Source organism: Aedes albopictus, chromosome 1 (genome assembly GCF_035046485.1).
Source record: "Aedes albopictus strain Foshan chromosome 1, AalbF5, whole genome shotgun sequence".
Classification (NCBI taxonomy): Eukaryota; Metazoa; Arthropoda; class Insecta; order Diptera; family Culicidae; genus Aedes; species Aedes albopictus.
In genome coordinates, this window is record NC_085136.1 from 172,796,697 (window position 1) to 172,811,926 (window position 15,230).

Sequence of the window (15,230 nt, forward strand, 5' to 3'; positions counted from 1 at the left end):
TCTCAGGAGGAGGTACCTCAGGAACATCACCAGGAAAGTAAGCTGAAGCCACAGCGATCTCAGTTTTACCTCTAGTGGTTGGTACCTCTACCATGACCGCAACAATGTCCTTTCTGATAAACTCTGTAATAGGATAGCATTTTAACGTTTTGCGTACTAAGACAGCGGTTCTGGGAGAATCTTGTTGCTCATCATAAAATAGTTTACTATTTTGTGTCAGAACACCAAGAATCTTTCGTTTGTTGGACCACGGCTCTTGAATAAGCGCCACTTCCAGTCCTTCTTTTTTAAACCTTCGACTCAACACAGCAGAAGCACCTTTTGCGTGATGAAGGTTTACCTGTATGAACTTAATTCCCGCCATAAAATAATTTCATTTACCCACTTTTATTAAACCTCGGAATTGAGACGTAAGAAAAGTGGCCGATTATCCCGGAGACAAATAAGGTCCACTGAGTCATTGCTCCGTTTAACACAGTAAGGGCAACATACTGTGGAGGGTGCCCTGGTACTCCACAGGCTCCGTTCACGGTTAAGTTTTTATTAGACCCCCCTAACCATTCATTCCTAGGCACGGTACGCTTAACACATTGAATTAGGGGTCGCTTGTTTGGTGGACTTTTACCACCGGATTGGGCAATCCGTAGTGATATTCTTAGCCAGTTGAGGTAACTGCTACCGCCACTACACGGCTATCTAGGCTGATCGGGAATAGAAATTAATATTGATGATCAACTTCTTTAGAGCCCGAACAGCCGGCATGTTAAAGGATGTTAAATGAAACTTAGGAATCATGAGGGTCTTCATGGGAAATGACGCCTTTGTGAAGTCTAAGCATTAAATTGGACATTTTAGGAGAAGTTGGTTATTTTTAGGGAACATTGGGGATTTTTAGGAGATATTAAGGATGTTAAAGGAAACTTAGGAATCATGAGGGTCTTCATGGGAAATGACGCCTTTGTGAAGTCTAAGCATTAAATTGGACATTTTAGGAGAAGTTGGTTATTTTTAGGGAACATTGGAGATTTTTAGGGAACATTGGGGATTTTTAGGAGATATTGAGGATGTTAAAGGAAACTAAGGAATCATGAGGGTCTTCATGGGAAATGACGCATTTGTGAAGTCTAAGCATTAAGTTGGACATTTTAGGAGAAGTTGGGGATTTTAGTGAAGATTGGGGATTTTTAGGAGATACTAGCTGTCCCAGCAAACTTTGTCTTGCCAAGCTGTGGTGGTTTGACAGCTGTTGAAGACATCGCAGCAACGCAGTCTAGATTGATTTCAATTCAATCACGCCAAATTTCTTCTCGGCTCATGAAAAAATAGTAATTTTACATTCTTTATTCTTCTTGGATGATTTTCGTAACTTTTTATCTATATAAACACAGACAAAATGAATATGAATTGAACCGTGCAAGAGTCATGCTGATCGGTTCATCCGTTCGTGAGTTTTGTTGCCTCAAAGGAACTTCAAACTCATTTTTATATATATAGATTGAGGATGCTAAAGGGAACTTAGGAATCATGAGGGTCTTCATGGGAAATGATGCTTTTGTGAAGTTTAAGCATTAAGTTGGACAGTTTGGGAGAAGTTGGGGATTTTAGGGAACAGTGGAGATTTTTAGGGAACATTAGGGATTTTAAGGAGATATTGAGTATGTTAAAGGAAACTAAGGAATCATGAGGGTCTTCATGGGAAATGACGCATTTGTGAAGTCTTAGCATTAAGTTGGACATTTTAGGAGAATTTGGGGATTTTTAGGGAACATTGGAGATTTTTAGGGAACATTGGGGATTTTAAGGAGATATTGAGGATGTTAAAGGACACTAAGGAATCATGAGGGTCTTCATCAGAAATTACGCCGTTGTGAAGTCTAAGCATTAAATTGGACATTTTAGGAGAAGTTGGGGATTTTTAGGGAACATTGGGGATTTTCAGGAGATATTGAGGATGTTAAAGGAAACATAGGAATCATGAGGGTCTTCATGGGAAATAACGGCTTTGTGAAGTCTAAGAATTAAGTTGGACATTTTAGGAGAAGTTGGGAATTTTTTGGGAACGTAGGGGATTTTTAGGAGATATTGAGGATATTAGAGGAAACTTAGGAGTCATGGGAAATGATGCTTATGTGAAGTCTAAGCATTAAGTTGGACATTTTAGAAGAAGTTGGATATTTTTAGGGAACGTTTGGGATTTTTTGGAAAAGTTTGGGATTTTAGGGAACGTTGGGGATTTTAGGAGATATTGGGAGGTCAAAGGCAAGCTAGGAATCATGTTGGTATTCATGGGAAATGATGTCTTTGTGAAATCTAAGCATTAAGTTGGACATTTTAGGAGAAGTTAAGGATTTGTAGAGAACGTTCTCTGAAAATCCTCAACGTTCCCTCAAAATCCCCAACTTCTCTTAAAATGTCCAAACTAATGCTTAGATTTCACAAAGACATCAATTTCAATGAAGACTCTCATGATTCCTTGCTTGCTTCTGACCTTCCAATAGCTTCTAAAATCCCCAACGCTCCCTAAATATCCAAAACTTCTCCTAAAATGTCCAACTTAATGCTTGGATTTCACAAAGGCATAATTTCACATGAAGACTTTCATGATTCCTATGTTTCTTCTAACATTCTCAATATCTCCTAAAAATCCCCAACTTCTCCTAAAATGTTCAACTTAATGCTTAGACTGCACAAAAGCATCATTTCCCATGACGACCCTCATGATTCCTAAGTTTCCTTTAACATCCTCAATATCTACTAAAAATCCTCAATGTTCTCTAAAAATCCGCAACGTTCCCTAAAAATCCCAAACTTCTCCCAAAATGTCCAACTCAATGCTTAGATTTCCCTAAAGCATCATTTCCCGAGGACTCTCATGATTCCTATGTTTCCTTTAACATCCTCAATATCTCCTAAAATCCCCAACGTTGCCTAAAAATCCCCAACTTCTCCTAAAATGTCCAACTTAATGCTTAGACTTCACAAAGGCGTCATTTCCCATGAAGACCCTCATGATTCCCATGTTTCCTTTAACATCCTCAATATCTCCTAAAAATCCCCAATGTTCCCTAAAAATCCCCAACTTCTCCTAAAATGTCCAACTTAATGCTAAGACTTCACAAAGGCGTCATTTCCCATGAAGACCCTCATGATTCCCATGTTTCCTTTAACATCCTCAATATCTCCTGAAAATCCCCAATATTCCCTAAAAATCCCCAACTTCTCCTAAAATGTCCAACTTAATGCTTAAACTTCACAAAAACATCATTTCCCATGACGACCCTCATGATTCCTAAGTTTCCTTTAGCATCCTCAATATCTCCTAAAAATCCCCAATGTTCCCTAAAAATCCCCAATGTTCCCTAAAAATCCACAACTTCTCCTAAAATGTCCAACTTAATGCTTAGACTTCACAAAGACGTAATTTCCCATGAAGACCCTCATGATTCCTAAGTTTCCTTTAACATCCTCAATATCTCCTGAAAATCCTCAATGTTCCCTAAAAATAACCAACTTCTCCTAAAATGTCCAACTTAATGCTAAGACTTCACAAAGGCGTCGTTTCCCATGAAGACCCTCATGATTCCTAAGTTTCCTTTAACATACTCAATATCTCCTAAAAATCCCCAATGTTCCCTAAAAATCCCCAACTTCTCCTAAAATGTCCAACTCAATGCTTAGATTTCCCTAAAGCATCATTTCCCGAGGACTCTCATGGTTCCTATGTTTCTTCTAACATCCTCAATATCTCCTAAAAATCCTCAATGTTCCCTAAAAATCCCCAACTTCTCCTAAAATGTCCAACTTAATGCTAAGACTTCACAAAGGCGTCGTTTCCCATGAAGACCCTCATGATTCCTAAGTTTCCTTTAACATCCTCAATATCTCCTAAAAATCTCCAATGTTCCCTAAAAATCCCCAACTTCTCCTAAAATGTCCAACTAAATGCTTAAACTTCACAAAAGCATCATTTCCCATGACGACCCTCATGATTCCTAAGTTTCCTTTAGCATCCTCAATATCTCCTAAAAATCCCCAATGTTCCCTAAAACCCCCAACTTCTTCTAAAATGTCCAACTTAATGCTTGGATTTCGCAAAGGCATAATTTCACATGAAGACTTTCAGGATTCCTATGTTTCTTCTAACATCCTCAATATCTCCTAAAAATCCCCAACTTCTCCTAAAATGTCCAACTCAATGCTTAGATTTCCCTAAAGCATCATTTCCCGAGGACTCTCATGATTCCTATGTTTCCTTTAACATCCTCAATATCTCCTAAAATCCCCAACGTTGCCTAAAAATCCCCAACTTCTCCTAAAATGTCCAACTTAATGCTTAGACTTCACAAAGGCGTCATTTCCCATGAAGACCCTCATGATTCCCATGTTTCCTTTAACATCCTCAATATCTCCTAAAAATCCCCAATGTTCCCTAAAAATCCCCAACTTCTCCTAAAATGTCCAACTTAATGCTAAGACTTCACAAAGGCGTCATTTCCCATGAAGACCCTCATGATTCCCATGTTTCCTTTAACATCCTCAATATCTCCTGAAAATCCCCAATATTCCCTAAAAATCCCCAACTTCTCCTAAAATGTCCAACTTAATGCTTAAACTTCACAAAAACATCATTTCCCATGACGACCCTCATGATTCCTAAGTTTCCTTTAGCATCCTCAATATCTCCTAAAAATCCTCAATGTTCCCTAAAAATCCCCAATGTTCCCTAAAAATCCCCAACTTCTCCTAAAATGTCCAACTTAATGCTTAGACTTCACAAAGACGTCATTTCCCATGAAGACCCTCATGATTCCTAAGTTTCTTTTAACATCCTCAATATCTCCTGAAAATCCCCAATGTTCCCTAAAAATAATCAACTTCTCCTAAAATGTCCAACCTAATGCTAAGACTTCACAAATGCGTCGTTTCCCATGAAGACCCTCATGATTCCTAAGTTTTCTCTAACATCCTCAATATCTCCTAAAAATCCCCAATGTTCCCTAAAAATCTCCAATGTTCCCTAAAAATCCCCAACTTCTCCTAAAATGTCCAACTTAATGCTTAGACTTCACAAATGCGTCATTTCCCATGAAGACCCTCATGATTCCCATGTTTCCTTTAACATCCTCAATATCTCCTAAAAATCCCCAATGTTCCCTAAAATCCCCAACTTCTCCTAAAATGTCCAACTTAATGCTTAGACTTCACAAATGCGTCATTTCCCATGAAGACCCTCATGATTCCCATGTTTCCTTTAACATCCTCAATATCTCCTAAAAATCCCCAATGTTCCCTAAAATCCCCAACTTCTCCTAAAATGTCCAACTTAATGCTTAGACTTCACAAAGGCGTCATTTCCCATGAAGACCCTCATGATTCCTAAGTTTCCTTTAACATCCTCAATATCTCCTAAAAATCTCCAATGTTCCCTAAAAATAACCAACTTCTCCTAAAATGTCAAATTTAATGCTTAGACTTCACAAAGGCGTCATTTCCCATGAAGACCCTCATGATTCCCATGTTTCCTTTAACATCCTCAATATCTCCTAAAAATCCCCAATGTTCCCTAAAATCCCCAACTTCTCCTAAAATGTCCAACTTAATGCTTAGACTTCACAAAGGCGTCATTTCCCATGAAGACCCTCAGGATTCCCATGTTTCCTTTATCATCCTCAATATCTCCTGAAAATCCCCAATGTTCCCTAAAAATCCCCAATGTTCCCTAAAAATCCCCAACTTCTCCTAAAATGTCCAACTTAATACTTAGACTTCACAAAGCCGTCATTTTCCATGAAGACCCTCATGATTCCTAAGTTTCCTTTAACATCCTCAATATCTTCTAAAAATCCCCAATGTTCCCTAAAAATCCCCAACTTCTTCTAAAATGTCCAACTTAATGCTTAGACTTGGATTTGGATTGGCTTGGATTTGGATGACGAACCGGTGTCGGACAGGATAGTCTGAACTCATCCACGAAGACGGAGAGCGGTGTGGAATCGATCGTACGGACTGGATCAGCCGCACGCTTCTTCAGTTGGTTCGCGTGTGACCGGATCAATCGTTGCCTGTCCACCAGGAAAACGTTATAGTTAACCTTCCCGATGCACTCGATGATGGTGGCTGCTTCCCATTACCAGGCGTTTGCTTGGTGAACCTGAGCGTAGACTGAGTCACCAGGTTCGAAAATCCTCGCAATTGCACCGTGCTTCTTATTGAACTTTTCGTTTTGCTTTTCAGGTTTGCTTGACGATGGACTGTAGCATTCAGTCTGCGGGAGTAAGAGTGAGGAAATTGTCCGGATTGGCCTACCGAACATGATTTCTGCCGGGGATTTTCCGTCGAGGTCGCTGGTCGGAGTGGTACGGTACACTTGCAGAAACGTTTGAAGTGCGCTGTCCAGTGATTCTCCCCCCGAACGGATTTTGCGAAGGCTCCGTTTGACCGTGTCAACGAATCGTTCCGCCAACCCGTTGGATTGCGGATGGTACGGTGCTGTCCGAAGGTGTTGTATTCCTAGGCTTTGGCAGAATGTCCGGAATTCGTGTCCGGCGAACTGGGGACCGTTGTCCGAAACGATGGTTTCCGGTATGCCAAAAGTAGCGAAAGATTCGGAGAGCAAACGCATAGTGGTATTCGCTGTTGTTGTCCTGGTAGCGAAAACCTCTGGCCACTTGGAGAATGGATCCACCACGACCAAGAAATACACGCCATCGACAGGTCCGGCGTAGTCGATGTGTATTCTGGACCATGGTTTCGACGGTGCAGGCCAGGATTCGAGGGTTGTTTTGACCGGCGCTTTGCCAGCTACGCAGCAAAGATTGCAGTTGCGGACGAACTCCTCGATTTCGTCGTCGATGCCGGGCCAGTACACGAAACTGCGAGCGATTGCCTTCATGCGAACCACTCCTGGGTGGCCTCGGTGGAACTGCTTCAGGATTTTCTTACGGAATTGGTCAGGAACCACCACACGGTCGTGTAGCATCACGCAGCCATTGACGATGCTGAGCGAGTCCCGCCGATTGTAGTACGGCAAGAGATCCGGATCGTTCACTGGCTTCGAGTCGCGTGGCCAGCCTTTCTCGATGAAACTCGCCACCGATTGCAGAACCCTGTTCTCCTTTGTCGCATGTTGTAGCGCTGTGAATGATACTGGAAGTTTGTCTAGCGAGTCGTTAACTATACTCACCATGTCTTCTTCCAGGTTGATTGCTGCCACGACGTATTCCTCTTCCGGACAGGCGGTCCGATCGATGAGCTGGGATAGCATGTCGGCGCAACCGAAATCGTTGGTGGAAATGTGCTGGATGTCGAAGTCGTAGTTCAGCATAATCAGCGCCCACCGTTGCAGTCGGTTGGCAGTGTGCAACGGTATGCCCTTCTTCGAGCCGAAAATTGCGAGTAGCGGCTTGTGGTCTGTCTGCAGGGTGAAGTGGCGTCCCAGCAGATATTTGTGGAACTTGGTCACCGCGTACACGAGAGCCAATGCTTCCTTCTCCGGTTGACCATAACCTTGCTTGGCTGGTGTGAGCGAACGAGAAGCGTGCTGAGCTGCCTTCATTCTGGCGTCCGGAAATTTGTGCAGTATCACCGCACCAATGCCGGTGTTGCAGGCGTCTGCTGCAACGATGATAGGCAGCGTTGGGTCGTAGTGTGTCAGCAGCAGCTCGGACTGCAGAACCGCTTTGAACTTTTCGAACGATTGCTGGCATCGGTCGTTCCACTGCCACTTGACATCTTTCTTCAGCAGCTGGTCCAGCGGGTGACGTAGCTCGTGGATGTTGCGTACAAACCTACCGTAGTAGTTGACGGCCCCGAGAAACGAGCGCAATTCGGTCACGTTGGTTGGTGCTGGGATGTTGGCGATGGCTTGCAGCTTCTCTGTATCTGGGCGGATGCCATGACGATCCACAATGTGACCCAGATAACCGAGTTCAGTCTGGAAAAACTTGCACTTTTCCGCCTTGACGTGGAACCCGTACTGCGCCAGCCGAGTCAGCAGCTTGTTGAGGGACTTAGCGTGTTCCTCCCAGGTAGCACCAAAAACTATGGCGTCGTCGATGAAGGAGCGCACGCCTGGAATGTCGGCAGTCATGCCGTCGACCAACCGCTGGAATGCCCCTGGTGCGGATTTCACCCCTGGAGCGAGGCGGTTGAATTGGAATCGATCGACGCAGGTGTCGTTTCCGGTTTACCCAGCTGATGCCAGGTTTGCTCGCAGATCACCGTTATGTCGCTTGCGGAGTCCAGTTGCAGCGACGTGGTGACGTCGTTGATGGTTGTCGTCACGAATCTTCGCTTCCTGGAACGGTTTGCGATGTTGTTCACCACGGAGACTCCTCGGGTTTGAGAACTGGAACCGCCGTAATGTTTTTGCTTCTTCTTTGCAGGCTTCTTCGCGGTCGGATGAGCTGGGCTGGAATCACCGCCGGGCGATTTCTTGATGCAGCCGCAGTAACCTTCCTTGTGACCGACGCGATCACATGTCTTGCAGCGATGGTCGGAAAACGGGCAGTCACGGACGTAGTGGACCTGACCGCATTGCCAGCATGGTGTGGATGGAAGTGGCTTACCTTTCGGCTTCGGTGGACGTTGGGACTGGTGCTCCTTTTTCTCCGAGACCGCGTGGACGGCTTGCTTCGAACCTGATGGTTTTTCGATGAGCGTCGTGTCCGCCTTGAGATTGACCAGTCGTTGGAACTCGTCGATGAGCGTCTGGAGAGTCACTGGTGCATCAGCCGTCTCGCCCTCCATGCGGGAAAGAAGTCGTGCTCGGATATCGGCGTAGCGTGGTGCCTTGAGACCACACACGAAAACCAAGCACTTGAAGTGATCGATGTTCACTTTTTCGAACTCGAACTCCTCGCAAGCACGATTTACCTTTCCACCGTAGCTGATGATGTCGTCGGCCTCGTTTTTCACCAGCTGCAGGCACTGGAAGCGCTTGTTAAAAACGGATGTCGGTGTGCCGAAAATTTTCTTCAGCGTGGAAACCGTTTCGTCGAAATCGATGTCTTTCGGAAGCCTGGGCAGGATGTAGTTCACGTAGCGGCTGTGTGAAGCGTGATCCAGCTTCCGCAGTAGAAGACGTACCTTGGCCGCGTCGTCGAGATTCCGGGCGTCGTTGTCGAAAAGGTCCGAATAACGTGCAAACCACTTTTCGAAGGTGATGCCGTTTTCGGGGTCGTACACAAACTCGTTGATGTTCGTGGAGAGGGACTCTAGCACTTTCTCCTGGCTGATCGGCGTCGGCGTGGCCAATCGTTGGAGCAGTTGAGCCATTTGCAGAATCGTTTGCTGCATTTCCTTCCCGTGTGCGGAAAACGAATTTGTCGCCATTTTCGCTGCTGTGCCGTTGTGGAACTCGTTGCGTTTTACCTCGTCGCCAAAAATGTTGTGTTTCGGCCAAAAACGTTGAATTTCGGAACCAGCCGAAACAGTGAAAAAACGTGGTTTTACTAATTCAATTACGAGCTAATTTTATTGCGTCTATACTTGGCTAGTGTTCACCACAAAAGAGACCGAGTGAGGCTCGGGCAACGCACAGGTTGCTGTGATGGAAAAACGTGTTGCTATGGTAACGAATTCAAATTTGAATTTTTGCGCGGTGTGCTATGATCACACCTAACAGTGGCGGCCCGATAATATTCACCGACAAATTTCAATGTACAGTGTCTGTTATGATTATTTTGATTAATTTTGAACCAATTTTTTTTTCAATATTCAATTAGACTAAAGAAGTCCGTTAAATTATTAAAGAATAAATAAATAAATAGTGGAACTATTGATAAACAATCAAAAACCTATTGATTTACAACCAAAAATTCTGGAGCAACATTTGAAAAGGGCATACAAGCATTGGTAAACATAAACAATGACTTCAAACGTCGCTCCTGAGCCCCCATCAGCTATTCACAAAAACTAAGGCCGTTAACAGATAGAGCGACCATCGATCTGTTGGATAACGGTGTTCATTTGCGTGGGCGGGCTGCTGTTATGCCCTACGGAGCGTTTTCGAAAAAAGACACAAGACCTCTTGGGCCCTTTTCAAATGTTGCTCCAGTATTGTTTCATTGTTATTGTTATTGTTATTTATTTTTAACTAAAAATTTTAAAAGAGGGAAAAGCCCCTTTGAGTGATTTCCTCAAAATTGTTTCATTGATTTCGAAAAATTTAACCAATTTGCAATAACTTTTGTTCAAGCACTTTTTTGAAAACGCTTTTAGCATAGATATACTGCCCCCACTCGCATAATAGTCCCATCTTTGCTGGGTTTCCTATTCATATGGGACAGTTATGCGAGTGGGGGCAGTATAGTCGTTCAAAGTCGTGGGAAGGAAAGGGTTAAATACTAATATAAATACTAATTGATCATCTTTACTTACCTCTTCGTTGTACAGCTTCCCTTGCTCTCGTCTTCCAGGATAAACTAACTGAATCTGTCCTGTACTAAATCCTACAAGGAGTGGAGCACCTTCGAACGTAGCTGCGGCTGCATTGAAATCGTGACAGCTTGGATTTGTACCTTTGTACAATTTCTTATCAATTGGTTTGCTCAAATCCGAAGCCTGGAAATAAAAGTAGGTCTTAATAAGTATGAAACAACATCTGACACTTGTTAGCTTTTAACTCTCACAAAAAATAAAACAAAATCATATGTATTGAACACATACATATAAGGGGTTGTATATGTTGAGGTCGAGCACAAAATCGTTTTTTTTAAATTTTTTTTTTATCTTAAAGTAGGGTCTGGGACAGTAGCGTAGCTAGAAATTGTCTCTGGGAGGGGTTTTTAATGGTCAATGATACCTTTATTGATTTTACACTAACATTTCGTGAACAGCAATGAGCAATTGTATTCCCAGACCAAAAATTGCGGCGCATCCGAAATTTTTTTATAACATAAAGCGCTTTATACTGTAAATTTGTTCCACAATTTTTTGCCCCCCGTGGCTGCGGCAGTGGTGACCATTTGGCAGGGGCACCTATTTTGGGCACTTGCTGCTATAACTCAGTCAATAGAAGGGGGGGGGGGGGGGGGGGGCTAACCCTATGTATTTTTTCAAATAGAGAATATGTACCTGTAAGCGAAGACGACTAATAACAAGAGCACGGTGTGTCTGGTAGAACAAATTTATTACAAAAAAATGGGCATCGCTAATTTTTACGCTACGTGAAAGTTGACGCTACCAGCTTTCATTCAAGCCCAACATCGAAATATTCCATCGGGGGAACTTTTTCATACAAAAATTGAGTATGTTTGTTAAGTAGAAATAGGGATTAATTTGGAACCGTGCATTTTGTATGGGGAAAAACAGTATTCTGAAAAAGTTGTTCGGGATCCCTCGGTGGATTTTTTTGGGGAACACGTTAAATGAAAGCTAGAAGTCCATATTTTCGAAAAACGGCGGATTTGGCTTTGCCTAATTTTTTGTGGTAAACCTTCACCATATGCACGCCGTGAGAGAGACAGCTCCCACCCTGTCGCAGGCGACATGGTTGAAACGCCCTCAACGATTCACAGGAACATTAAAACATGATTGTGTGCGTGTGCATGCTAATACGTACACGGAAATTGTAGCATCGCACGCACACTCATTCATGATGTTGTTCCCTGAAGTCGCTCGAGGCGCTAGTGTGCTTGTAGTTCCCAAAGTATATGGAGCAAGAGGGTAGATGTCTGTCTTGTTATTAGCCGTCTTCGCTGTAAGTCTTATTCTAGTAGAGTATTTTGCATAGCATTATTTTTATTGGCATGTGGAATGCACTGCCATGTTTTCAATATAAAAGAGAGTTGAATCTCACATCAGTGGTATATTTTTGCCAGATTACAATTTTGACAAACGCTGGAATAAACTTTTTTTCGCCCCTGGGGCATCTTGTGAAAGGCATATCATGTTTGTAAAAAAATATTTATTGAGCACATATTTTGTGAATAACTTTTAGCGTTAAGCCATGTGCTCCCGTGACAGCCTATGACACGCTTTACGCGACAGCTGGCTTGGTTAGCCGAATATTGTCATTGCCATGCGGCCAACAATACTCACGACGTTTCCCACTCGGCTCGATACGACTCGAGTATGCAACTGTCAGGCAAGCAGCCGAAGCAGCGGCTGTTTCAATACATCTTTCGCTCATGCGTGTGCGTGCTGTTGGCGATACATTTCTCACTGATGGTGTTGCACACGGTAAAGAGAGATGGTCTGCACACATAAGAGAGTGTCGACTCAGCCTTGTGCGGGCTGTTGCGAGAAGGATGTACATTTGGAAAGCCTGCTCGGAATCATGTTTTTCCAAACGTCGATGCGGTGACTCCTCTCCTCTTCCTCTTCTTGGCGTAACGTCCTCACTGGGACAAAGCCTGCTTCTCAGCTTAGTGTTCAATGAGCACTTCCACAGTTTTTAACTGAGAGCTTCCTCTGCCAATGACCATTTTGCATGTGTATATCGTGTGGCAGGCACGAAGATACTCTATGCCCAAGGAAGTCAAGGAAATTTCCTTTACGAAAAGATCCTGGACCGACCGGGAATCGAACCCGTCACCCTCAGCATGGTCATGCTGAATACCCGTGCGTTTACCGCCTCGGCTATATGGGCCGATGCGGTGACTATAATAGTATCGTATAATCTTATACGATTGCGGAAACAGTTCCCAGTTCCCAACCGATTTCTACCAATTTTTTTTTGGGTGTTCGCTGTTCATGAGTCGTGTCCTTGAACGATCAACATTTTGCAAAAAAAAATCTTATCAGCGTTATGATTTTTTTCATACATTTTTTGCATGGAAAAAATCGTCCCTCATATACCAATCAACTCAGCTCGACGAACTGAGCAAATGTCTGTGTGTGTGTGTGTGTGTGTGTGTGTGTGTGTGTGTGTGTGTGTGTGTGTGTGTGTGTGTGTGTGTGTGTGTGTGTGTTTTTTTTTTATTCTAGGAGTCCAAAAATCTTCAAAAGACGCTGTGTGGGATTCGAATGTGCGCCTACCCACTAAAAACACTCTCCTAGTTCACCTCCACCTTAAATTCCCCTCCGGTACCACCATGCAGTATTTCTTCGGAGGGGAGGCGTTATGTGCCTTGTGCACCATCACCAATTTGTTATTCTACGCTGTTATTGTTAAAATTTTCTATGCTCTTTCGCTACCTCCATGCTAAGCCATTTATCTCTTGTTGTTAATTTGTTAGGTTTCGCCAATCAGCAAGCAACATGCGTTATGCTGAACCATTTAGCTCCTGTTAGTAATTTGTTAATCTCCTACATTTTTCGCCATTCAGCGCAGACCCGCTCGGAGGCAGACATCTTCTACGCCTTGCGGACATTACGAACTTACCGGCAGGGTGCCGAAGTCACTCCAGCGATGCCGGTGGGTCCTGGCGTCCAGTTCACTGGCGCTCCGACGACCCAGACCGGTGCTACGACGCGTTCTATTCTACTAGCCCTCGGCTCTACTCCGTCAGAGAGTTTCCCGGCGAAGGAATGTCTCCCGAAACCGATCGTTGTTCCTCCCGCCAACTTTGCTGTAGTACAACCATGATCTGAACTACAGTCCTGTTAACTACGTTCCACTTTTCTTCGTCGCTGCACATACGTTCGACGATATTTTGTGTGTGTGTGTGTGTGTGTGTGTGTGTGTGTGTGTGTGTGTGTGTGTGTGTGTGTTTTTCTTCTAAACCATAGGGGGATAAATCTGCTCATCAGACACCCTAACAGGAAGGTTAGGGTAGTGTGGGGTTAAGGCCGTCTTCTACAACGCCGGTAGAAGCCAGGACTACTCTCTCCTCGACCCACTAAAACACATTCCTATGGTCGCCAAACCCTACGTCTCTCCGGAACCACCAAGAAGGTATTGCTTCAGAGAGGGACTAGTGCATATCGCACCCTCAAGGTTAGCTGCCGTAGCCTAGCAGCAACGAACATCGATGACTCGCTCTGGAGAGTCCATCACGATAGCATGCTGGCGCTTAGCCAGTTTCCCGAGTGGTCCTCGCCACTCCCTTTGTCCTCGGAAGGCGGGCAGGGTCAACCCCGCCCGCGCCCTACTGCTGAGCGGACATCAAGAACTGATGCCCACGTGCAACCCGATCTGACCTGCCCGTAAGGAAGGGTATCACTACCCATCAGGCCCTATCAGATGCACCCGTAGGTTGCAGACAGTAGGATCTCACCTACCCCGACCCTTGCCGGGGACCCCTTTCCAACCGCGGGCTCGGATCCAACCCAGTAGACCGACGCCACGACAGCACCGCTACCGGGACTTCCTCTCCGCGGCCACTTATTGCTGTAAGGGTCGATCTCGACCGCAGGGCACCGGTATGACCTACGAAGCCGACTTCGAACCCCTGGACCACCTCTTGTACTGCATCTGGACTAGCCATTCTCCGAGTCCACGCGCCACCTCCTCTGTAGCTCCCAGACGATATGGGTGATAGCCGTTGAAACGGCATTCCAGCTAATCTCATCCCTACACATTCTCTGGACCAAGTTGTCCGGAGTTGTCCTCCCCGTATGTGGCAAGCATGCGGTCACGCATTGTGCGAAAACGCGGGCACACGAACAAAACGTGTTCCGCCGTTTCCTCTAAACCATTGCACACTGGGCATTCGGGAGAATTCGCATGCCCGAAACGGTGTAGATACTGTCGGAAGCAACCATGACCTGTAAGGACCTGTGTCAGGTGGAATGTAACTTCCCCATGGCGCCTATTAATCCAACCTATGGGTCTACCTTCCTTTGGTGGACCTGTCCCACGCGCGCTGCCATTTGACCATAGAGGCCATCCTGACAGTCTTGCGTATGCCTCTTGTGCCGCGCATTTCGAAGCACTCCATGTCATCACTGATAAGAAGGCTGATAGGCACCATACCAGTAATGACGCAGAGAGCGTCGTGTGACACGGTACGGTACGCGCTCGCAACCCTCAGGCACATAAGCCTGTAAGTACTTTCCAGCTTCCGTCGGTAGCATTTAGTACTTAGCGCGGTGCCCCACGCCGTATGGACGTAGCAACACTAGCCAGAAGCTTGCGCTTACTGGCGTACACCGCAGAGCTATTGGACATCATCCGGGACAGTGCCGCAATAGCTGTGGAGGCTCTTTTACAGGCATAATCGACGTGGCTACCGAAGGTAAGCTTATCGTCGATCATCACGCCCAAGTGCTTGACAGAGCGCTTCGACAGGATAGTGCACTCTCCTACACTGATCTCCGTCTGCTGCGCCGACTGCATGTTGTTA

At 44.9% G+C, this 15,230-nt stretch overlaps 1 protein-coding gene across 1 annotated transcript in view; it reads right to left on the bottom strand.

Moving 5' to 3' along the window:
* Nucleotides 1-15,230, bottom strand: part of LOC109427621 (WD repeat-containing protein 20) — a 106,384-nt gene that overhangs the window by 36,310 nt on the left and 54,844 nt on the right. Inside the window, exon 2 of the mRNA XM_062849471.1 lies at nt 10,381-10,563. Within this exon, the coding sequence (XP_062705455.1) occupies nt 10,381-10,563 (183 nt within the window). The remainder of the gene's footprint in view (nt 1-10,380; nt 10,564-15,230) is intronic.